Here is a 26,154-nt window from a genome sequence, read left to right as displayed (position 1 = left end):
TTAAATTTACAAGATGTACAGGGGCAGGTACATTTGAAAATTATAAAAGAATACCATTTTATTCTTTTATGTAACAAAGAATTTTCAGACACTTTGTTCTTAATAGATAATAGCCCCCGGACATACGGGTATAAAGGGAGGGAAATGCATCTGTTTCATTCAGGATTTTTCTGAGGAGCCGACAATGAGGTTCGGCCGCAACAGTGGCTCGGTTCAGCGACGTGGCCAGGAGGACACAACGTCTCGTTCCCTCCATCAGGGAACAGAGGTTACATCCGTAACTTGGACGTTGTGTCTGTCGCTCACTTCGACGTTGTGTCGAAGAAGCGACACTAGGGGTCCAATATAAATCATGCCATGCGCTGAGCCGTGTACGTGTACTGCTGACACAGGAGCGGGCAGGTATTTTACGTGCCAAAGCGACCGGCTGTGTCAGACTGCACATACCCTTCCCCAACGCCCCATAATGTCATCAAAGCCTTCTGGTTCTATACCCCCAACAGGGGAGAACAAGGCGACATGCCAAGCATGGGAGCAGGCCACTCCAGCCGCACCTGTATGTTTCTCGCATTGAGTTAAAGCGGCTGGGGCCATCTTAACGCTATCATACGCATTGGGGAAGGTGATCTTTCCCAGTTCCTGTTCTTTCAGGGGGAAAAGACCTTGCGGAGACCACACCTGCCCAGACTGGGGAGGTAAAGCATGGTGAATGCATCACATGGGTTTTTAAGTCACATGTGGAAAGTGGCACAGTGGTAGATCCTGCCTCATTGGGAGGGAGGAGTTCTCTCTGTTCGGTCGTACCAGAGCGGGCAGTGGGAGGTCTCTCGGGAGGCGAACACGTCTACCTGGGCCTTGCCGAACCATTCCCAAATCAGCTGGACCGACTGGTGGTGAAGCCTCCACTCTCCACTGGGCAAGCATTGTTGTGTTAGTGCGTCCGCGCCTTGGCGATTTATGTACGCTACCGTGGTGTTGCTGTCTGATCAGATCAAGACGTGTTTGCTCTGAATTAGCAGGAGAAACCTCTGCAGGGCAAAAAGTACAGCCAACAACTCTAGGCAGTTGATGTGCCAGCGCAGCGGGGCCCCTTTCCAATGGCCCGCGGCTGCGTGCCTGTTGCCCCAACCCAATTTGGAGGCATCTGTGGTGACCAGGACGTGTCGGGACACCTGCTGCTCTGTCCATAGAAAGCAGAGGTCTGTCCAGGCTTTTGAACGTTTGGACTCGAGTCTGGAGCCAGGGCTGAAGCGGTCTCATATGCATCAACCTGAGTGGCGTAACCACCGTGGAGGACACCATATGCCCCAGGAGCCTCTGGAAAAGTTTTTAAAGGGACCGCTGTGCCTGGCCTGAACGCGACGTGGCATTTCAGCACTGACTGCGTGCGCTCGTTGGTGAGGCGTGCTGACATTGAGTCAGAGTCTAACTCCATGCCGAGAAAAGAGATATTCTGAACCAGGATGAGCTTGCTCTTTTCCCAGTTGACCTGAAGCCCTAAACGGCTGAGGTTCCTGAGCACCTGGTCCCAGTGGGCACATAGTAACTTTCGGGAGTGGGCCAGGATGAGCCAGTCATCGAGGTAGTTGAGTATGTGGACGCCTGGTTCCCGGAGCAGGGTAAGGGCTGCATCTGCGACCTTCGTAAAGATGCGAGGGGACAGGGAAATGCCAAAGGTGACGACCTTGTACTGATATGCCTGGCTGTCGAACACAAACCGTAGAAAGGGACGATGTCTGCAATATTAGACGTGGAATTACGCGTCGTTCAGGTCTACCGCTGTGAACCAATCTAGATGCCGGACGCAAGTTAAAATGTGTTTTTGCTTGAGCATTTAGAACGGGAGTTTGTGCAAGGTTGAAAACTCGCAAGTCCAAGTTCGGTCGTAAGCCGCCGCCTTTCTTGGGTATGATGAAGTAAGGGCTGTAGAAACCATTTTTCTTCATGTCAGTTGGAGGCACAGGCTCTATCGCGTCTTTGTGTAAGAGAGTCAGTATTTCCTCATGCAGGGATTTGACATCTTCGCCGTATACTGTGGTAAAGCAGACACCCCCGAAGGGGGGAGTGGGGTGGGGGTGGGGGTGGGAACATGGGTTCACCCTCCAATGCAGTGGCGAGGTCATCCAGCTTGGGGGGGCTCAAGAGGATAGGCAGGCTGGCTGTGAGGCGAGCCGCTGTTGCCTCGAGTCCGGACGGAAGTCAATGAGTGTGCCGGGGGTGGGTGGTTCGCGGGGGCGTACCCGGCAAAACCGAGCCCGCTGCCATCTCCAAATCACCTCCAATGCCTGCCGGGTCGTCATTTCCGTTGGAAGAAGGAGCGACACTGGGGGGTGGCTGGAGTGGCGTTACTTCTGAGAATGGAAAGCTTCGACCGCAACGTTGCCATGGTCATGTTCTCGCAGTGTGAACATGAGCCATCCACAAACGCTGCCTGGATGTGATCGTTGCCCAGACACACGAGACAGCGCCTGTGGCCGTCAGGAGCGGAGAGTACTCAGGAGCGGAAGGGCATCTTTCTAAAGACGTGTCCTGAAAAGGACGTTTATACCAAATATATGCAAATTTATGCAAATTCTGTCTGCCAATTTCTCATTGGCCTTTTCTCATAGATCAGAGATGTGAAAGGCTCTCAAGAGAGACCCCTAGTGTCACTACTTCGACACAACGTCAAAGTGAGCGACAGACGGGGAACTTAAAATACATTTCTAAATTCAAATTGCACTTTAAACGAAACAAAAAAAGCAATTAAAATAAAGAAGTGATAAAAAATCTTATATATATCCATCTCCCCAAATAAAAACATTTACGGTTTCCATTTGCCATCACACAAGTATCACAACAGGTGCAAATTAAGAACTAAAGCAATTATAAATGTAAAGAAAATGATAAATATCATCATAATAAATAAGCCTAATAAATTCCTTCATGTTCTTAAAAAATGCTGCCAAATGTGTGTTCTTATCGAATGTGTTTGTATTGCGTTTTGGTAATACAGTTAATGCTGTCTAAAGAAAAGAAAACAGAACTCAATTTTAGCTTCAAGGTGAACATGTCTTGTATTACTTTATGATTTAATCACTTTCGTCTTTGTTTATTTAATACAAAGATACCTGTATTATATATTACCAAACCTGCAGAATTGCATTCACAATAGCTGTGTCTCGTTTGGAACGATCCGTCCTCCGGAGTTCTCTATTTTGTCGGCCGCATACGTCAGTCTCGTTTAATAATTTTTTTGTCTTCTTTTTTTATTTTTTATCTGTTGTCAATGCCTTTTATGTATATGCACTTACATTTATATAAATGTTAACCTTTTTTGCATTCCCAATAAAAAAATGTAATTAAAAAAATTAAACGAGACAGCCTCGATGACGTATGTGGCCGACAAATGTGACCTCCGGAGGACACATTCTTCCAAAGGAGACACAGCCAATGTGTATGAGTGAACTGCTCCGTGGAAATAAAGCAAAACTCACGAGATGATCGGAGATCATTTGCAGCATTCTCATAGATTACATTATTCTTCCAAACAGATTTCAAATTGAATAAAATAGAGAAAAAGGAGTGATAACTCTTTATATGCCCTTGCTCCACGAGCCAGCGCCCCGTTGCATGCCAAAACAGAAAATCAGACAAGAGCACTGACGGCTTTTCTTTTGACTGTTCTTAAAAATATAATAAAGTGTGTTTCTTCAAGCGCACGCATTTTTGACTAACAGCATTTCTTGTCATGTGTCACTTTGTGGGTGGCTGGTGCTAGTTTCAGAACTTGAGTGCACATAAAAAATAACGAACGTTTATAAAATCGCTTGTTGAAAATGCTCTTAACAGCTAAGATCAATAGTTCTTGGCAAACGAATCCCAAAACTCTATGCATGTGTGTGTCTTAGAGAAGCACTTTCATTACACTCAGAGCTCACTGCGCACATATATCAAATCAGACGCACATCGGCAGCTTTTCTTTCATCTGTTCTTCAAAATATAATCACGTTTCATCAAATGCACGTCTTTGTGTCTAATTTCTTGTAATATATCACTCACAATATATCACATATTACACGTTGCATTCCACAGTGGCTGGTATATCAGCAAAATACTCCACATGAAAAATCTGCATTTGGCAGGTGTTCATTTCAAACCTTGTTCACCAGGAGTTGGCCGTACGACAAATTTGTGAGAAAGGAAATCAAAACAGTGTCATTGACTTCAAGCTTTGCAATCACACCCACACTTTCTGCAGGAAAATGATCTGTAGAGAGTTTTAAACAATTATGTGTTGGTGAATGGTGAGACACCCAGCGAGACACTTGATTTTTACTAAAGGCCCATAGGTTCCTGACCCCTGATCTAGGATGACCATCCGTCCACTTTTTTTGGACCTGAACAAAGCGAATAAATATTTGTAGAGCAACCTCGGTATGTGACCTATAAAGCTGGCACTTACATGTCGATGGCAAAAAAGTCAGAAAATACAATGAGCATGAACCCAGGTGAGGGGAGAAACAAGGAGAGTTTTTTATAAAAATTGGATCTTTAGGGAAGTAGGCTACACCTGGCCACAGCAGGACTGAAAAGTGTGACTTAAAAATGTGACTTGTTTTTATTTTAGACTGTTGTGTTGCATTTTATTTTATGACCATTATTAGCTGTATTAATGTTACTGTTCATTAAAGTATTAAATACATTTAATATATTTAATTAAACATTAATTAATAAATGTCATTAGTGTACATTTTGTTATTAATATTATTGGCTTGATAGTAACATTAAAAAAAATATTGCCTCATTAATTAGCTTCAATGTAGCTAGCTACTTTTTGATTGTAACTTGTAGTGTAGCTAACTACTTTTTCAAAAGAGTAGCTTACCCAACACTGCACATAAAGTATATCTAATACATGTTTGTCCTCATTCTGTCTCACATGATGAACGGCTACCACAGAAACTTTGTTAGTAAAAGATATATTGTCAAGCAGTATGGAAATTTTACCATTCACCTTTAGATTTGAAGTGAATTTCAGCATTTCCTCTAGCAATATACCTGTCAACATCCACTTTGATCCAGTCAGTGTGACTATAAAACAGGCCATGTGTTCCCCTTCTAGAGTTAGAATGGGGACATGTCATATCTGGCTGTATGTGTTGTTATTTGGATTTTAGTGAAGGAAGTTGGGAGGGAGATGTGCACTGTCCTAGGCAGATCAGTACATTAGAGTTACTCATTGACTTCACAGATGGCTGAAATCCCCAAAGAGGCTTAGCTGATGCTGATGACCGCATTAATGCTGCGTCCTGCCATGGATCAAATGTGTGAAATGGCAAGGTCAGGGACAAGAAAACGAAGATACAAAATCAGACCTTGCATTGCATAAATGTCAACATGGCCATATTATTAATGTACTTAATTTATGCATGTGTATCAAAGTGTTGCAATGACAGTATTATGTAACTTCTGATCTATAATAGATGCTAAAAGTGTAAGTTTACTCAAAAATGTAAATTCTGGTCATCATTTACTCACCCTCATGTTATTCCAAAATCTATATGTCTTTCTCTCGTATACGGAACTGAAAAGTACAAGATATATTCACGGTCCGTCTTCTCAATACAATGACAGTTAATAGTGACTCACTTTAAAGCATAACAAGTGTCCAAAAGTATCATAAAAATAGAACACAGGACTTGTGCATCATATTCCTAGTCTTCTGAAAGCATACAATATAGGCTTTGGTTTTGGTGAGAAACAACTCATATTGTAAGTAGTTTTTATTGAAAATCTTGAAGTCCATTTCATGTTCATGAGCATTGCATATGCATGTTTCTTTATAAGAAACAAGAAACAAGTCATAAGGGGTTGGAACAACATGAGGATGATTAAATTATGACACAATTTAAATTTTTGGATAAAGAATTTCTTTAAGACAAATGCAGATATTCCTTACAAGTTTAGGAGCTCTGGTGAGGGCCAGGCTCAATCATGCCCACCCCCCCACACGAAGCATTCGCAGAAATCAGCCTATTGATGCATTTTAATTAAAATTCATGGACATCAAAGTTAGATACATATCTAAATTGAATTGCAATCTGTACTGACTGCAGTGAGAATGAAAAACAACAGCAGGGCTGTGAAAAACTCCTGATGATATACTGGGTCAGAGTCTAAGCAACATTAATATTCTGATCTTTTTATTTTATTTTGTTTTACTGTAAGTAAGCCATTCATATTTTGAATACCCCCAAAAGTGTAAACATTGTGGTTTTATGGCACTTTCAACATTCCTCTGTTTGTATGAGTGATGTGGCCTGCCCAACAGAGTAACACTGGCTCAACTAGTGTTGTGAATTTGGGGTAGGACCGTCTGATTCTTTGGCCAATGGCAGACATGGGGTGTATTCAGAAAGCTGTTTGAAACAATGTTTATTTTTGCGGTTTAATTTGTTGATGCAAGTGGCATAGAAATTACACACTTTGTCTTTAAATAATTTGAGTTATATTAAAACATTCATGTATCAGTAACAGACTTATCTTTTCTCTCTTTAGCCTTTGTTACCAGCAGATTCTCCCAGTGACCTACCAAGCCTGTGTCATCCCCAAGGACTGTGAATTGTCAGAGTGGTCGGACTGGTCTACCTGCTCAAAGGAATGCTATGATCTGAATGGACGCAAGGGACAGCGCACACGCACACGCCAGGTGCAGCTGTTCCCCGTGGGTGGAGGAATAGAGTGCCCTGAGTTGGACGAGAGCGAGCCATGTTCACCACAGGGAGAAGGAATTCCTCCATGTGTAGTGTATGTACTACATAAGTTCTATTTCACAACCTAGATCATGAAATTAATGTTAGAGCTAATATTAAGACTAGATCTAATTCTGGCCTACAACTTGACTAAGCAACCATTATAAACATTTATGTTAAAGATTGCATTTTAAGATTACATTTCACAAATACACTGCAGCGTCAGTACAACTGTTGATGAACACTTCAACTGCAGTGATGTGGCATAGTGGTTAATGATTAAGACTGGTAACCAATATGTTGTAGGTTTGAATCCTGCAGGGGGTAATCCATACATTTCTGAGCTGTTCTGAAAGTGGATAGTGATTTATACAGCCAGATTGAAAAAGGATAAAAAGCATTACATATGATTTATGTGCTTCTCAAGCCATCTGATAGCTTTGTGGGAGTAGCACACCAAACATTAAAGGGATAGTTCACCCTAAAATGAAATTCTGTGGGGGCCTGGTTAACTCAGCGAGTTTGGACGCCGACTACCACGTCTGGAGTCACAAGTTCGAATCCAGGGTGTGCTGAATGACTCCAGCCAGGTCTCATAAGCAACCAAATTGGCCTGTTGCTAGGGAGGGTAGTCACATGGGGTAACCTCTTCGCGGTCGTGATTAGCGGTTTACGCTCTCAATGGTGAAATGGATAATTTGTGCGTGAATTGTGGAGAGTAGCATGAGCCTCCACATGCGTTGTCATGCACAACGAGCCACATGATAAGGGCATGGACTGACGGTCTCAGAAGTGGAGGCAACTGAGACTTGTCCTCCGCCACCCGGATTGAGGTAACCATGCCACCACAAGTAGTGTCTAAAATTAACTACACACAAGGATGTCAGCAGTTGAATTGACCTGATGTTAACAGAAGTGACAATAACCGTTCATCTCTCTGTATGGACGTCATCTGTTAGTGGCTTTTGAATAGCTTGAACATGTTAAAACACAGATGGAGAAGTCAACTGGTTCGGGGTGGGGGGAGGGGGGTGTTTATCCTGCTGTGGGAGATAGAGAGATAGCAGCGGGTTTGTGGTTTGGCACGGCGCCAATCTAGAGGGGGTGAGCTGATGAATAGGGAATGTCTGAGAGGACAGGCGACACGCTGTCCAATCTGATCTCCTCCACAGATGGGCTGGTCCGGTCCCCATCACTCATCACCTTGCTACACACATGAGAGCAGAGTCTGTGTTCCCTTGTATTAGATGGAGATGAATGCCTCTCCCATGGAGCCGACCCAGTGTGTGCCAGGCAATGCTCCCTCATCAAACCCCATGTGTACTTTTACTGCTGTCACTAAGAATCCTTTACAGCAGGAGTTTATGACCAAATGTCCCTCCAGAGTGAGATTCAGGTGGTCGGCAATGGCTTGTAACAATTAAAGTTTAATACTCACCCACTGTTTAATCTCTTAATGGGATAGTTCACCCAAAAATGAAAATGATTTCATTATTTATTCACTCTCCAAAACTCGTTCCAAGCTGGTGTGATTTTTTGCTTTCTTTCTTAGAACATAAAAGGAGTTGCATTATAATGTTTTGACATACGATGGCTTTTTGTAAGGAACCGGACAAAATTTTTATAATTATTAACTGAAAATATTCCACTCTGCCATATCTCTCAACTCTCAGTTGTGTTTTGCATGTGAGGAAGCATCATGCCAGATTTTTAACATCCACAATCTCTATATTTAAAATAGCTTGCTTTAATTGACACAAGAAACAATAAAATTAGGGAAAATGGCATCACATTTATACACGTGTATATTTATGGTAAGACTTTACAATAAGGTCGCATTTGTTAACAGTAGTTAACATGAATTAACAACGAACAATACTTTTGCAGCACTTTAAAAATTAAACGTTTTATATTTTAACATTAGTAAATGGATTATGAAGTATCCTGAACTAACAATTAACAATTGTATTTTCATAAATTAACATTAAACTAGATTAATAAATGTGTATGATACCTAACGTATTTACTAATGTTATCAAATAGAACCTTATTGTTAAGTGTTATCATATTTTTATTAGTAATTTGTAAGAAAAACAAACATAATTTTTAACCTTGTGCGACCCCGCGTACACATCCGCGGAAATTGTTTTTTGGCATCGCTATATGCAGCGGATTATTTAAATGTATTTAAACTGACTGATCTCTGTTCAGGAGACTCTGCTGTCCATAAAGGGTTAAAATTCCAATGCACGGAGTCATGTGACAAAACAATATGGCCCTGACCACAGTGGAGCTCGTCTTTGGGAGAAATGCCAACTACATCTAGTGAGAAACCTAATTAAGATTTTACATTGAAACTTGTTTGAGTCAAAAGATTAGGATCTCTAGTTTCATCCGATATGCCATTTAAAAGGTTTGAGCTGTTTATTGTGAAATGCCATGCTGCTAAACACACTAATGTGTGTTTTCCTAAGAATTCATATATTTACTGTGCATTACCAAACTGAATGGAACAAATCAATGGATGCATCCACAATCTGAAAAATATTGCTTTCAGAGGCTTTATATGGAGTTAGGTTGAAAGTAAGGTGCATTTTGAACCTTTCTGAGACCAGTGCAGACAGACAGCACACTGGAGGTCAAGTAATTCACTAAATAGGGATCAAAGGAGGAAGGGAGCAAGGGAGCATCCTATGGCCATAAAGCATCTATGTGTTTTCAATCCAAACTCCCTATCAAAAGTTCAATGGAAAGCAGAACATAAATGGCCAGACTGGTTCAAACTGACAAAGTCTACAGTAACTCAGATAACTGCTCTGTACAATTTTGGTGAGAAGAATAGCATCTCAGAGTACATTTCTGAGATGCGGGTTGGCGCTGTTTTGGTGGCACATAGACATGCACACATATAAAGAACACACACTAACTGTCCCATTTATGTGTGTTTTGTTCATATTTTGAATTTTTTTTTTGATTTCATGTCTTTTATTTTGAAATTAGTTTACCTCCTGTTTCTGGTCATATGTGTTAGTCATGTGGTTTCCTGTTTCCTTCATGTTTTATGTGTCTTGTTCTTATTGGGTCATGGTTAATTAGTCTTGTCTTTTCATGTTATTAGTTCAGTCTTGTCATTGGTATTTTTGTTCCCTTTACAAAAGGCTTCACTACGATGTTGCGCTGCTAAGCGCTACGGGGAACAATCTTGCATTGTGAGCAGCTGTGAATTTGTGTGAAACACGTCAATGAACATTGACCTGAATTTATAGCCTCGGCTGGTGAAGATCATTAGATGCACCTGTGGCCAGACTATAAAATAGAGGCGTCACCAGCATGTCGACAGATATTTTTCATTCAGAGCATACTATGCTGTGTGTCTCACAATCTACTAGAAAACTTTCTTCCCTCTTTGTTAGGAGTTAGAAATTGTTAGGCAGTGCGCAGAACTTTCTTTCTTTCTCTCTCTGCTCTGAAAGTGTATATATATTTACATATAAAAAAAAAAGAAAAAAGAGAGAATGACGGAGAAACAGAGCAAACGATTCGTGTTTCCTTGTCAACGTCTCATGACGAACAAGGACACGCATGAGTTTTGCTTTGTTGTTTGGGGAAGAGCACGCTGCTCTGCGTTGGGGCGGGCGGTGCGCGCGATTGTGACCTTCTTTCGGTCGGGATGCTTCACGCTCGCCTCGCTTACCTCCGAGAGCCAGCACCCGCACTTCATTCGTGGGACTCTCGTATGGATCTGGCTGAGGAGCGAGAGACGGGTGCGTCCCTTTCGCTCGCCCTCTCCCCAGATCCGGCTGGTCCTTCTCGTGTTCTTGAAGCACGCTCCGGCACCTCTTCAGTTCAGGAGGGGGACCTCGATTCCCTTGGGTCTATAGATTTCGAGTTACCCACATCAGAGCACTCAAAACATGATGCAAAATCCTCTGAGGAGTTACTCGATGTGGTGACTCTTGCTGTGGCCAGACTTCAATTAGACTGGCCACGTGACCAAGAAACCCCCAAACACTCCAAATTAGAGGATAGATTTCTGTCTGATGGCCAAGGGAAGGGAACACCTCATCAGTCCCTTCCCTTCTTTGATGACCTCCACGATGAGCTTGCTCGTTCGTGGAGGAACCCTTATACCTCGGCGTTCACGTGCCCTCGACGTCGTTATATTTCGACTATCGTGGGTGCTGAGGCGCGAGGGTAGTCGAGGATGCCGCCGGTCGAAGAGACACTTGCGGGTTATCTCTGCCGGGTTCGGCATCGCCCTTGAAAAACCTGCTCTCCCTATAAGCCATGCAGGACTACCTCCATGCTAGTGGGGAGGGCTTATCAGCGGCAGGTCAGGCTGGTGCTGCGCTGCACACCATGGCTGTGTTACAGGCATACCAGGCTGACCTGCTAAAAGATCTGAGTGCGGGTGAAACTCTCGACGAAGAGGCCTTTTCAGAGCGTCGTTGAGCTACGGATTTGTCTCTCCAGCGACCAAGCAGTCAGCCCGTGCCATTGGCCGGTCTATGTCCGCTTTAGTCAGTACGGAGAGGCATTTATGGCTTAACCTGTCAGGCATCCGAGATAGGGACAGAGTTTTCTTAATCGATGCCCGGTTTCGCCTTCTGGTCTCTTCGGAGACACCATGAATACGGTTATCTCCAGATTCCAGGAGGCGAAAAGCCATGAGGAAGCCTTTGGGCAGTTTCTTCCTCGCCGCACTCAGGGGGCGGCCCGTCGGCCACCCAGTCTCGCCCCTCCTCTGCTAGGGGAGAGGCTCAAAAACAGAGCGTGGCGAGTCGTGTCCCCCTCGTAGGGACTGGGGACAGGCTCGTCGCCCTCAGCAGCCGCCCAAGGAGGACCTCAGGGCTGTGATCTCTAAAAGAAAGAAGCCCTGACGTTCTTGTACCCAACTTTGTGAGGGTAGTTCCCTTCGGGACGGGCGCGTGTATCATCCACTTCGGCCCTCCCGATACCCTCACGAAACCTCTTCACTCCCGCCGCCTTTGGTGTTTCGGGTGATAGAGGCTTCCAACAAAGAGTTGGGTGTACCGTTGCTTCCTGCCTTAGTCCAGGACACGGAACACTCAACACCCCCTCAACAGGAAGTGTTGAAATTAGTACCCATCTCAGAGAACCTGGCAGCGTGGAAACTTCTGCCAGGTATTTCTATGTGGGTTCTAAAGACAGTAGAAAGAGGCTACAGAATTCAATTCGCTCGCCGCCCTCCGCGTTTCAACGGCATGGTTCCCACTACAGTAAGACCGGAGCAGGCATGTCTACTGTGGAAAGAACTGCAAAATCTCTTGGCAAAAGGGGCCATAGAACATGTTCCCCTTCCAGAGAAAGAGTCAGGCTATTACAGCAGATACTTCCTGGTTCCCAAGAAGGGTGGGGGGTTGCATCCGATTCTAGATCTTCGAGGCTTGAACCGCTCGGTCAGGGTGTTCAAGTTCAAGATGCTAACTGTCAAGTCGGTCGTGTCTCAGATCCAACATCTCGATTGGCTGGTCACGATCGATCTCTTGGACGCATATTTCCATATTGGAATTCTGCCACAGCACAGGAAGTTCCTGAGGTTCGCTTCGGGACTGAAGCCTTCCAGTATCGGGTTCTTCCATTCGGCCTAGCCCTATCACCCCGCACATTCACGAAATGCATGGATGCAGCACTGGCTCCTTTGCGACTCCAGGGCATCCGCATTCTGAATTATTTAGACGACTGGCTGATACTAGCACAATCTCAAGAACTGGCAGTTCAGCACAGGGATATCATCTTGGCTCATCTAGATTCTCTGGGTCTGAGACTCAACGTCCAGAAGAGCGTTCTTGCTCCAACCCAGGAAATTACCTATGGATTATATGGAACTCGTTCACGATGTGGGCACAGTTGTCTCCATCCAGAACTCCCTGAGCAATCTCAGGCTAGGTCAAAGTTGCACTGTTCATCAGTATCAACGAATACTAGGTCTCATGGCATCTGCATCCACGGTGATTCCATTGGGCCTTCTCCATATGAGACTGTTTCAGCTGTGGCTAAAAGCCAGGGGATTTCATCCAAGGGCCAGTCCCCTAAGGCAAATAAGGGTTATGCGCTGAGCGCTTCGTTCCCTTTCTATGTGGCTCAGACCCCGGTTCCTTACCTTGGGTCCCACTCTCGGTGTGTCATGTCGTCGCAGGATGCTAACAACAGACGCCTCCCTGACGGTGCGATCTTAAGTGGTCGTCAAGCCCAAGGGGAATGGGAGGGTCATCAGCTCGATTGGCACATCAACTGCCTCGAGCTGATGGCGGTATTTCTGGCCCTAAAATAATTCCTCCGACATCTGAGAGGCTGCCATGTCCTTGTGTGGGTGGACAACACAGCAGCAGTCTCCTACATAAACCGTCAAGGAGGTCTGCAATTTACATCCCTGGACGCCTAAATGTGGGAGCAGATTTGCTGTCCAGACAAAACATACTGAGGGGCGAGTGAAAACTCCACCCCGAGGTAGTACAACAAATTTGGGAGAGATTTTACAGAGCAGAAGTGGACCTCTTCGCCTCTCAAGAGACTGCGCAATGTCCCCTCTACTTCTCTCTGAGTCACCCAGCCCCCCTGGGTCTGGACGCGTTGGCGCATACATGGCCCAGAATGTGTCTGTATGCTTTTCCCCCGGTTTCTCTGCTCCCGGAAGTCTTAGCCAGAGTTCGCCAGCAAGGGTCTTGCCTCTTACTGATAGCGCCTCACTGGCCGAACAGGATTTGGTTCTCAGAAATTATATCTCTCCTCGACGGCTCAGCCTTGGGCGATTCCGGACAGGAGGGACCTTCTGTCTCAGGCACAGGGGACGATATTTCATCCCCGGCCCGAATTGTGGAAACTTCATGTTTGGCCCCTGAAGGGTACCAACTGAGGAACACAGGGCTGTCGCCTGAAGTTATCGAGACCATTCTTAGTGCTAGGGCTCCCTCCACCAGAAGAATCTACACCAATAAATGGGGTGTCTTCGAAAGGTGGTGCAGTTTAAATGGTGCAGATCCAGTTAACTGCCAAATTGTTTCAGTTCTGGACTTTCTGCAGGAAAAACTGTCAGCAGGCATATGCCCCGCTACTCTCAGGGTTTATGTGGCTGCCATTTCGGCTTGCCATGCCTTGATGGACGGGGCGCCTTTGGGGAGGCACCCTCTACTCGCTCGCTTCATTCGTGGAGCCAGGCGAATGAGGCCTCCTGTTAGGACCAGAACTCCCTCATGGGACTTCGCAATAGTCCTGGAGGGTCTGGCCGAAACCCCCTTTGAACCTCTAGAGTCAGCGTCTGATAGACTTCTGACTCTCAAGCTGGTTTTTCTTGTGGCGATTACCTCTCTTAAGAAAATCGGGGATCTACAGGCTCTGTCTGTTTTGCCGGCCTGTTTAGAGTTTGCCCCAGGTATGGCCAAAGCTATCCTGCATCCTCATCCTGACTACCTTCCTAAGGTGCCTTTTTCGACACTACACCCTGTCACTCTGGAAGCCTTCTGCTCCCCGCTGTTTTTAACGCCGGAGCAGGAAAGTCTTCACGGACTCTGCCCAGTCCGTGCCCTTCAAACTTATGTCCACCGCACTAGCCAGTGGCGTAAGTCTGGGCAATTGCTTGTCTGCTTTGTGGGCCGCAACAGGGGGAAGCCGCTACCAAGCAGACTATGTCACATTGGGTGAGGGATGCTATTGCCCTGGCCTATGAGGCGCGCGGTCAAGCTTCGCCAGTAGGTCTCAGGGCTCACTCCACCAGAGGGGTCGCCGCCTCTAAAGCCTTGGCTAGAGGGGTCCCTCTGCAGCAGGTTTGTGATGCGGCAGGCTGGTCCTCTCCGCACACATTCATCAGATTTTATAGTTTGGATGTTCATGCTACTCCGGGCTCTTACGTCCTTGAGTCAACATCCCAAGCTCATGCCTGAATGGGTTTGTGACGTGGCAGGCTGGTCCTCTCCGCGCACATTCTTCAGTTTTTTATGGCAGGCTCGTGCCTGAACACATTCGTGATGCGGCAGGCTGGTCCTTTCCACACATGTTCATCAATCTTCATGGGTTAGATGTTTCTGCTACTCCGGATTCTTACGTCCTTGAGTCCACATCCCAAACTCGTGCCTGAATAAGTTTGTGACATGGCAGGCTGGTCCTCTCCATGCACATTCCTCAGTTTTTATGGCAGGCTCGTGCCTGAACACATTCGTGATGCGGCAGGCTGGTCCTTTCCACACATGTTCATCAATCTTCATGGGTTAGATGTTTCTGCTACTCCGGATTCTTACGTCCTTGAGTCCACATCCCAAACTCGTGCCTGAATAAGTTTGTGACATGGCAGGCTGGTCCTCTCCATGCACATTCCTCAGTTTTTATGACAGGCTCATGCATGAACAAGTTTGTGATGCGGCAGGCTGGTCCTCTCCGCACACATTCATCAGATTTTATAGTTTGGATGTTCATGCTACTCTGGGCTCCTATGCCCTTGAGTCGACATCTCAGCTCATGCCTGAACAAGTTTGTGATGCGGCAGGCTGGTCCTCTCCGCTCACATTCATCAGTTTTTATGACAAGTTTGTGTTGCGATAGGGTTCTCTTCGCACACATTCATCGAACTTTATGGGTTAGATGCTTTGCTACTCCGGACTCTTATGTCCTTGAGTCGACATCTCAGCTCATGCCTGAACAAGTTTGTGATGCGGCAGGCTGGTCCTCTCCGCACACATTCATCAAAATTTAATGGTTTAGATGTTTATGCTACTCCGGGCTCTTATGCCCTTGAGTCGACATCTCAAGCTCATGTCTGAGACCTCTCGCATTTTTGTGAGTACACTGCACAACCGTAGGGGTCCGGACAGCCCCAAGTGCGGCGGCGTGGGTATTGCGTTCCCCATAGCGCTTAGCAGCGCAACATCGTAGTGAAGCCTTTTGTAAAGGGAACGTCTCGGGTTACATGTGTAACCCTTGTTCCCTGAAAAAGGCAGAACGAGATGTTGCACTGCTTTGCCACACTGGGACGTCCCAGGACTGCTCTTCAGAAAAAGGTATCTGTCGACATGCTGGTGACGCCTATATTTTATAGCCTGGCCACAGGTGCATCTAATGATCTTCACCAGCCGAGGCTATAAATTCAGGTCAATGTTCATTGACGTGTTTCACACAAATTCACAGCTGCTCACAATGCAAGATTGTTCCCCGTAGCACTTAGCAGCGCAACATCTCGTTCCGCCTTTTTCAGGGAACAAGGGTTACACATGTAACCCGAGACATTTTCTTGTTAACCCTAGTTTATGTTTTTAAGCCCTCATGTTTGCCTTTGTCTTTTGTTGAGTATTGTGATTGTACTTTCCTATAACGTTGTGTCATAGTCTTTGTTTTAATTTGTCAAATCAAGTCATATTCTATTCCTGTTTGGTTCATGTTTTGTTTCTTTCACGTTTTTTTGGATACACTTAGTCAATAAACACAATGGATCCTGTGGTCTCTGAGCACCCTTCAAAGGATACCACTTTCTCTCCAGCCTCGGTGGTCCTGGAGACTTCCTTCATCGATCCTCCCACATCTCTGTCCCTCAAGCCTCCCACGGCACTGCTTTCCAATTCGCCCACAGCTGTGCTTACAGCCATCCGGAAGCAGAAGAGGAGAAGAAGGGCTCCTGCTACCCAGTCATTGCCCGTGCTCACGACCACAGAGCTTGTTCCCCTGTCACTGCTAGAGCTCACTGCCATGGAGGCCGTTCCCCTATCACTGCCTGTGCTCACGACCATGGTGGCCATTCCCCTAACACTGCCCATATTCACGGACACGAAGGCCGTTCCCTCATCACTGCCTGTGCTCACGACCATGAAGGCTGTTCCCTATCACTGCTTGTGCTCACGACCATGGAGGTCATTCCCCTGTCACTGCCAGTGTTCCCTACCATGGAGGTCGTTCACCTGTCACTGCCAGTGTTCACAACCATGGAGGTTGTTCCCCTATCACTGCCTGTACTCAAGACCATGGAGGTCGTTCCCCTGTCACTGCCAGTGTTCACGGCCATGGAGGCCGTTCCACTATCACTACCTATGCTCACAGCCACAAAGGCTGTTCCCCATCAATGCCAGTGCCCATGACCACAGAGGTCATTCCCTCATCACTGTCTGTGAACACGGCCATGGAGACTGTTACCCTGCCACTGCCTATGCTTACAGCCACTAAGAATGTTCCCTATTTTGGCCAGTGCCTGAGCCTTCCACGGCTTTGCTCCCTGAGTCTTCCATGGCTCTGCCCTCTGAGCCGCTCCCTCCTGAACCCTGTCCAGCAGCCACAGCCCAGAACTATGTGCTTTCTGCCCTGCGGCTGCCTCCCAGTCCTCTTGACCCTGTTCCTGCCCTGTAGCCGCCTCCCAGGCCTCCTGACCCTGTGCTGTGGTCACCCCCATGCCGCTGGACCCCACTCCCTACCTGGAGCCACTTCTATTGCCACAGACTCCACACTCTGTCTCGCTAGGCCATGCCTCACCAAGCCCACTGCCGGCTCATCCTTCGTCTCCTGATTTGTCCTGGTCCTTTGCCAGCTCTGCCCTCTGCTCCACCATAGTTTCCAGCACCCTCTGGCCCCATGTGGTCTCCAGCCCCATCTGGTCCCCCGTGGTCTGCAGCCTTATCTGATTCCCAGATTTCCTGATTGGATACACTTAGTCAATAAAATGCTCTTGGGTTCTCACTACATCATCATCTTCGCATGCTCCTGTTCTGCTCTGCCTGCCTGAACATTACATTAACTCAAAGCTCATGAATATGTAAGCTCTAAATGTGTGAGGTCAAATGGACTTCATTTGTGATTCAGTAAGAGGTTTAGAGCATCACAGTAGGAAGCCAGCAGGAATTTTCACTTTGTTAAGAAACCAGCTAATTGCATTCTAAATTATTGTATTCTAAATGCTTGTATTTTTTCCTTCCTAGTTTAGAGTGCATGTTCATGGTCAAGACATATTTTACAAAAATGCTCTCTTGATGTTTTGAGCTCTTTTAAAGGCTGGAAGAACTATTTATTAAACTTGAAGGTCACTGGACATTTAAACACACAGACACACAAAATGCACACACACACTTCCCTTGAAGCCTGCCCTCAGGCTTTGATCATTGAGGCACATATGGAAAAGAAAAGGTGATTAAAGGCTAACCACAGAGAGGAATTTCTGTCCTGTTCAGCCAGTGCTCATTCACAACACTAGACAATACTTGGTAATATTTTGTTTTCCTCCAGCTCTGCTCTACAAAGTCAAAATGCAGTAACTGCACCAAAACCAATACTGAAAATGAAAATGTATTAAATGTTTTTTTTCTTTGTATTGTCCAGTTATGGGCTGTACATACACACATTAATGGAATGATTAGATATACATTTATTAAAGCATAGTTGAGCCAAACCCATCTGTCTAAGGACAGATCATATAGTCAAAAAATACCAGATTTTGTTCATAACTAATAAAAAAAAAATTTATTCTACATTTTGCCTTGGCACATGGAGCTTCATTAAAGACATTAGAAAAAGTCAAACTCATTATGAAAATATATGATTTATTAAATCCTATGACTGATTAATTAGTTAATCTTTATTGAGTTCTTCTTTATTAAATTCTTTCAAAATAAATTAGAAGGTGCATTCAATATCACAGTTAAAAGTTGTAATGTATCTTTCTATTTTGCTCTCTGATAATCTACTGTCAGTATCTAAACACTATAGTAATGATAATGAATGATGAATGATTATATTTATAAAAAAGTATGACTTTTATCCAGAAAGGCAACAAATCAAAGTGTGCATTTGCCATTTGGAAATATGTGAAGTTATTTTTAATGGTTGTCCTGAAATGCTTAATTTTTTATGCAGTTTAGCTTGTTTTTTTTTTTGTTACCATGATGAATTAAAATGCAGCAATCCAGCTATCAAACCTTAGAATGCTCAATAAAACTATGGCCTTGGTGCACATCCTGACTGCAATTATCTCTGATTATTTAAAAATTAACTATATTTATTAATCAAAAGACATTTATTTTTGTAAAAAAAACTAAAAATAGAAAGAAAAAAAATCACTGTCTCACAGTTTTGAGCTAAAAGAGGATAAATTAAGAGAACAATGGTGGGTTAAGAGGTCTTTGAATGCTTATCATCACAGTTTTGTTTATACTTTACTGAATTACCCTCCCTCCCTCTCTTTTGCCACCCTCTCTCTCTCTGCAGGTATAATTGGAGAAACACAGAGTGGAGCGATTGCAGGATAGACGTGCTCCTGAGCCAACAGGACCGTCGCCGGAGCAACCAGACTGGGCTCTGTGGAGGTGGGGTTCAAACTAGGGAGGTCTACTGCGTTCAAGCCCCAACAGAAACCTCATCTAACCTCAGCTCCCTCAAGAACAAAGACGGTACCATAACTTGACTGTAGAACATATTGATTTAGCATTTTCATAATGATCGATATCATTGTCTTAATCCTCTGCTTGTTTGTACCTGTGGTATAGTGGTTAACTCATGTGTTTCAGACACAGATACTTGGTGCTCATGTGGGTAATGTTGGATCGAATCTGGTCAGGGACATTTCCCGAACATATTTACCTCTCTATTACCAATCATTTAAATGTCAGTCTCAACTTAAACAGTTGAATAAAAAAAATATATATAATAATTAGGGATGCACCGATACAAAATATTTGTGCCTATACCAAGATCCCATTATTTAGCACATCATCTGCTGATACCGATAGTTTAATGGTTCAGATGTTTTAATGCCAAATTGTTTCAAATCACTGATATTATATTTACTTGCATGCAGACAAATAAATTGTAAAACAAAATGTGCTGGTGACGCCTCACTCACGCCCCACGCATGGAGTATGTGTGAACCATGAGTAACATTCTTGATGCCAAGTTAATGGTAAGATCACCTTTCTATTTTTGATAAGGCAACCTCTGCCCATGCACAGACTTACAAAGTCACAGAAAGGTAAGCTGGAGACAAAGCTCGGTTTACAGTATACAGTATCTGCACTGTAGCACAACTCAAGCCAACATATAATTGGATTGTCTTTAAGGGCTGAAATAAGTCGACTAGGGGGGAGTTAAGGAATAAAGAAGGCAGTGCAGTTGAAATTAATGAGGCAGCTTCTTTGGAATGTAAGTGCTAATGCCGTCACATATACACAGGTGCAGATACACCCAAACACATATTCCCTCTAGAGCAATATGACAGAAACAGGGAGATGCCAATGCCTCATTCGGTGCTCAGAGGCTGATGCCATGCCCGCACTCACTCTCAGACTGACACAGAAACTCCCCTTCCATCTGCTCAGAGAGATGAATCGCCAACCGCCAGGGATCTTATTCAAATGTCCACAGCTGTCCTCATTGGCCGGTCTGGCCTGGCCACACCATAGAAAATAAGACAAAGCAAGCAGCTTTCCTTTAGAAATAAGCCACTTTAACAGGTTAAAACCACACGTGGAGAATACTTACAATTAACCAATGCTTTTGGCTTGCTCACATGCATTAAAGGGGTAGTTCACCCAAAAATGGGAATTATCTCATCATTTACTCACCTTCATGCCATCCCAAATGTGAATGACTTTCTTCTGCAGAGCACAAACAAAGGTTTTTAGAAGAATATCTTTTGGTCCTTTTGATGGAAGTAAAATGTGGCCAGATATCTGAAGGTCCAAAATGCACACAAAGGGAGCATTAAAGCAATCAGTATGACTCCAGTGTTAAAATCCATATCAACAGAAGTGATATTATAGGTCTGTGTGAGAAGCAGATCAATATTTAAGTCTTTTTTTTACTGTAAATATCCACTTTCACTTCCAGATGTGACATGAAACTTAACAGGTGCCACATGTTACTTTCAGATGTGATAGTGAAAGTGGAAATTTATAACAAAAACAAAGGCTAAAAAAATATTGATTTGGTTTGTCATCCACACCTATCATATAACTTTTTAAGTTATGGATTTAACCACAGTGTCTTCAATGTCTCATGCTGGAGCATTGCATTTTTCTAGATGCCATATCAGGTTTTAAATAACTTTTTTAAACGAGCCTCGAGAAACCTGCATTCTGTTCTTGTCATAGTTCTAGTCATAGTATGAATGGCCCCTTACTCTAAGAAAAACAAAAACACTGACAATTTATGTCCTCCAACTGTATTTCAGTATTTTCAACAATGCTTCCGATCAATCCTTGTGTGGCTATTCGCTCAAATATTCTTAGTAAATTAATCACAATGACGTTCACACACAATTACTTAGATCGCACAAGCAATTATTTGGGATCTTAGAAAATCAGGGCATGAGTGTCCATCCCTCCCACCTATGAGGAAGTCTTGCCAGCTAGTGCCGGAATCCCATCCATAATGTGGCGTTAAGGGAGGCACATGGCACTGACAGAAGCCTCCTGCTGGGAAGGTGACAGTCTTGGTGCACTGAAGAGACACACATTGACAGATGGAAGAACTGTGTGAGATGAAGAAAAGGAACACATACACTTTCTATCTATTTCACACTCATGAACACATACATACACCTCAAGCTTTTCCACACCTTGTCTAGTTCTGTCTCATATGATGAATACAGTAATTATACTCTTTTTACATATTTCATTGTTTTATTTGTATCTCCCTCATTACCTGCTACATGCTGCCTATCACCTTATCAAAACCTGTTTAGATATTTTCTACTCTATTGTCTTTCTCTGATTAAAGCTAAAGTGTAATTTTTTCAATGTTAAACTATTTCTCCTATCCCAGCCTAATGTGCAGAGACAAAAAAGTGTAAGTGTAACACTGAGGCTTTGTAGTGCTTTCAGAACATTACTCTGTATGTTTGAGTGTCACAACCAGCCCGACAGAGTAACATTGACTCAACCGTTGCCAAGGCCGGTCTATCTGTTCATCCAACCAATGGAAGATGGGTGGAGCTTCAGGAAACCTGCTTGAAAACAATAATTAATTTTGCACTTCTGTTTGGATATTCAAGTGGTATAGAAATTACAAACTGCAGCTTTTAACTTATTTCTCATTTGCCTGGTTCAGTTTTAATCAATGAAGAATCAATCAGGCACTTTTCCCCACAGGGAATTTCAGACAGATTTGAGAGGATTAGAAAGCTCATGAATGGACATATACAAGTGATTTGCCACTGGCTCTCTGGAATTATTCACAGGTATTTATTTACATTAATGCCAGACAGTGAGAGCTGTGGTTGACTCAAGGACAGACACCGTGAGCTTTAAGCAGATCTAATCTGGTCATTCAGTTTCAGGGATCATAGCTAAATCCTGTGTAAAATTTGTTTGGTGGACATCCAAGTTTTCCTCCACCCTGGCTACTCTTGACAATGTGGAAGACAGACCACTTCGTAATACTTAATGTGGCAGCAGGAGAAATGGAGGACCCCCTTTTCAGTCACAGGAGTAGTTTACCCAAGAATGTTAATTTGACTCATTTACTCACATTCATGTTGTTCCAAACCCGTTTGACTTGCTTTCTCATTTGAAACACAGAAGGAGTTGTTTTATAAACATCTCAGTATGTCTTTTCAATACAATGGCACTTTAAGGCTTAAAAAGGGTCCCAAAGTATAATAAATGTAGTCCATGCAGCTTGTGCATCATATTCCAAGCCTTCAGAAGACATAAGGTTTAGGTGAGAAATGTAAGTCATCTTCTGTAAATATTATTTAAAACATTGCCTATGTTCCACATATGAAATAAAGTCATACAAGTTTGGAGCATCATGAGAGTGAGTTATCCATCCATCCATCCATCCATCCATCGTCAACCGCTTATCCTGTGTACAGGGTCGCGGGGGGCTGGAGCCTATCCCAGCTAACATTGGGCGAAAGGCGGGGGACACCCCGGACAGGTCGCCAGTCCATCGCAGGGCCACACATAGACAGACATACACTCACACCCACAGAGAGTGAGTTAATTATGACATAATTTCATTTTGGGTGAACTATTCCTTTAAAGGCTAACTCATTATGGCAGTGTGAAAATGAAAGTTTAGTTTCCTATCATTACAAATACAATATTGTATTTTGTTTTTTTTAAATGTTGGTGTTTGTTGAGGCAATGTGAATTGTTTTTAAAGAGCCAGTCTGAAAATACAGTTTTTAGCATGAGTAAATGTATGGTACAATTGTTGTTGGGTTTTATTGATGATTTTAAATATATTATGACTTACAGTGTTGGTGTTTTCAGTCTTTCCACTTTGAAGTAGATGGGAGCTGTCAATGTATCCATGGCCTTTCACTTTATAGGGATATTCAATAGAAGACAAGCTTAATCAACAGCATTGTGGCTAGTATATATTACCACAGAAAAAAAGCTAAAATCTGGGTTGTGATGAACGTTAATGGGGCCAAGCCGTAAACCAAAATTATAACCACAAGACGTTTGGTGATTTTAGTGTGAAAAATGAATGCAGAGACATTGATTGACATTCAGGTGAATATACGCTAAAATGACGGTAAAAACAATTGAAACAAATTTACATCTCAAATAATACAAAAGTTTTAACAGAAGACTTCAGCTTCACATTTCTGCCTGTAAAATCCTCCAAAAATGTATCCATTTATAAGTTTATTTATTTATTTTTTGTAATCAACATTGTGCCACATATGCTGTCGATTGAGATATACTTGGATATTAATTTAATAGAAACTAGCTGCCATTGGGTTTTACCAAGATACATTGCTTTTGCAATATCACATGCTATATACAGTATTCACAGCGCTTCACTTTTAAACATTTTGTTATGTTACAGCCTTATTCCAAAATGTATTAAATTAATTATTTTCCTCAAAATTCTACAAACAATACCCCATAATGGTAACGTGAAAGAAGTTTGTTTGAAATCTTTGCAAATTTATTAAAAATAAAAAACAATAATCACATGTACATAAGTATTCACAGCCTTTGCATGACACTCAAATTTGAGCTCAGGTGTATTCTGTTTCCACTGATCATTCTTGAGAAGTTTCTACAACTTGATTGGTGTACATCTGTGGTAAATTCAGTTGATTGGACATGATTTGGAAAGGCACACACCTGTCTATATAAGGTCCCACAGTGCATGTCAGAGAACTAACCAAGCAATGAAGTCCAACGAATTGTCTGTAGACCTCCGAGACCGGATTGTATCGAGGCACAGATCTGGGGAAGGGTACAGAAAAATTTCTGCAGCATTGAAGGTCCCAATGAGCACAGTGGCCTCCATCATCCGTAAATGGAAGAAGTTTGGAACCACCAGGACTCTTCCTAGAGCTGGCTGCCCGGCCAAACTGAGCGATCGGGGGAGAAGGGCCTTAGCCAGGGAGGTGACCAAGAACCCGATGGTCACTTGGACAGAGCTCCAGTGTTTCTCTGTGGAGAGAGGAGAACCTTCAAAAGAACAACCTTCTCTGCAGCACTCCACCAATCAGGCCTGTATGGTAGAGTGACCAGACGGAAGCCACTCCTCAGTAAAAGGCACATGACAGCCTGCCTGTAGTTTGCCAAAAGGCACCTGAAGGACTCTCAGACCATGAGAAACAAAATTCTCTGGTCTGATGAAACAAAGATTGAACTCTTTGGCCTTAATGGTAAGCGTCATGTCTGGAGGAAACCTCATCACCTGGCCAATACCATCCCTAGAGTGAAGCATGGTGGTGGCAGCATCATGCTGTGTGGATGTTTTTCAGCGGCAGGAACTGGGAGACTAGTCAGGATCAAGGGAAAGATAAATGCAGCAATGTACAGAGACATCATTGATGAAAACCTGCTCCAGAGCAGTCTGGACCTCAGACTGGGGCGAATGTTCATCTTCCAACAAGACAACAACCCTAAGCACACAGCCAAGATAACAAAGGAGTGGCTACGGGACAACTCTGTGAATGTTCTTAAGTGGCCCAGCCAGAGCCCAGACTTGAACCAGATTGAACATCTCTGGAGAGATCTGAAAATGGCTGTGCACCGACGCTCTGCATCCAACCTGATGGAGATTGAGTGGTCCTGCAAAGAAGAATGGGAGAAACTGCCCAAAAATAGGTGTGCCAAGCTTGTAGCATCATACACAAAAAGACTTGAGGCTGTAATTGGTGCCAAAGGTTTTTCAACAAAGTATTGAGCAAAGGCTGTGAATACTTATGTACATATGATTTGTTAAATGTTTTATTTTTAAAACATTTGCAAAGATTTCAAACAAACTACTTTCACGTTGTCATTATGGGGTATTGTTTGTAGAATTTTGAGGAAAATTGGGTGGGGGGTGCTGGCCTTTTGTGCATATTGCTGCACCATTTTGTGGTCCGTTCTGCATAATTTTCTGCTTATTGCGGCACATTTGGCCCGTTTTGCACCCAACCTACCGGCCAGCTCAGTTCTCCCGATGGCCAGTCCACCCCTGATCGGCCCAGTGGGAACATGCCCGGTGTGCCAGATTACCAGTCCAGCCCTGTCCATATAGATTTATTATTTCCATAGGAATATGAATGTGCTTCAATAATTTCAGGGATTGTGGCTCCATAAACCTGTGTTATGAATGCCAGAGTGGTAGTGAACTCAAAGTGTGCATTTTTCATATCAAAAGCATCTTTTCTTCGTCTCTGCCTATGCCACATCCCATCCGGCTTCCTTCTCTGTTGTTTGAGCCTGGGGAAGCTGTGCTTGATTTTCTTTCCCTACGGGGGGCTTCAGACATTTAGACAACAGGGGGAAGCAGCTGCTGTCTCAATCTTTATCCATTAACACATCTCAGTCACAAGGAGACAAAACAGACAAAAGTGCTTGCAAATGTTCCTTCGGTTCAGCTCGGTCTTGTAGCTTTCCAGAATATAACCAATGTAGCACCCTGTTGTGGAGCTTTATGAGATGTTCAACGGTAAGGCTTTGTTACAGAGCATCCATGCAACACCCCCCTGTTGGCAGGCAAAGTTATTGATGATGATTATGGTGTTGCGAGCAGGTGAATGTGTTGGCGGCTATCATATGGACAGAGGGACTGATGGGTTTTTGGTTCTATAATTAGGCCGGGGAAACCCTGGGTGGGCAAACTGCGGACCATCTGGCCTCCAAGCGTGCATTGTGCCACCTGAACAAGGTCAACCTGCAAGGAGAGAGTCATTAATCAGAGTGGGTTAACAGGGTGGTAAAAAGAGGTGCCACTCAGACTGGCTTTTGTCCATCTCGATGCCTCAAAACAACAATCATGTCTTAAAGGCATAGTTCACCCCAAAAATTTATTATGTCATTGTTTTCTCATACAATTAAATTGAATGATGAGTGAGGCTAAAATTCCACATAACATCTCATTTTGTGAACAACATGAGTTGAGTAATTGATGACAGAATTTTTTGGGTGAGCTATCCATTTAATAACAAATATGGAGTGAATAAAAGAAGTCTGTGGGAATAAGGGAGTTGAATAAGGGATCTGTATTTGTA

General features: G+C 43.8%; 1 protein-coding gene across 1 annotated transcript in view; it reads left to right on the top strand.

Annotated features, from left to right (window-relative positions):
• LOC127620401 (thrombospondin type-1 domain-containing protein 7A) overlaps positions 1-26,154 on the top strand; it is a 166,874-nt gene that overhangs the window by 66,871 nt on the left and 73,849 nt on the right. Inside the window, exons 3-4 of the mRNA XM_052093629.1 lie at positions 6,541-6,789; positions 18,927-19,108. Coding sequence (XP_051949589.1) covers positions 6,541-6,789; positions 18,927-19,108 — 431 coding nt within the window. The remainder of the gene's footprint in view (positions 1-6,540; positions 6,790-18,926; positions 19,109-26,154) is intronic.

Source organism: Xyrauchen texanus, chromosome 26 (assembly GCF_025860055.1).
Source record: "Xyrauchen texanus isolate HMW12.3.18 chromosome 26, RBS_HiC_50CHRs, whole genome shotgun sequence".
In the NCBI taxonomy this organism is placed as follows: domain Eukaryota; kingdom Metazoa; phylum Chordata; class Actinopteri; order Cypriniformes; family Catostomidae; genus Xyrauchen; species Xyrauchen texanus.
Note: the sequence above shows the minus strand (reverse complement) of the source record. Positions and strands in the feature narration are given on the sequence as shown.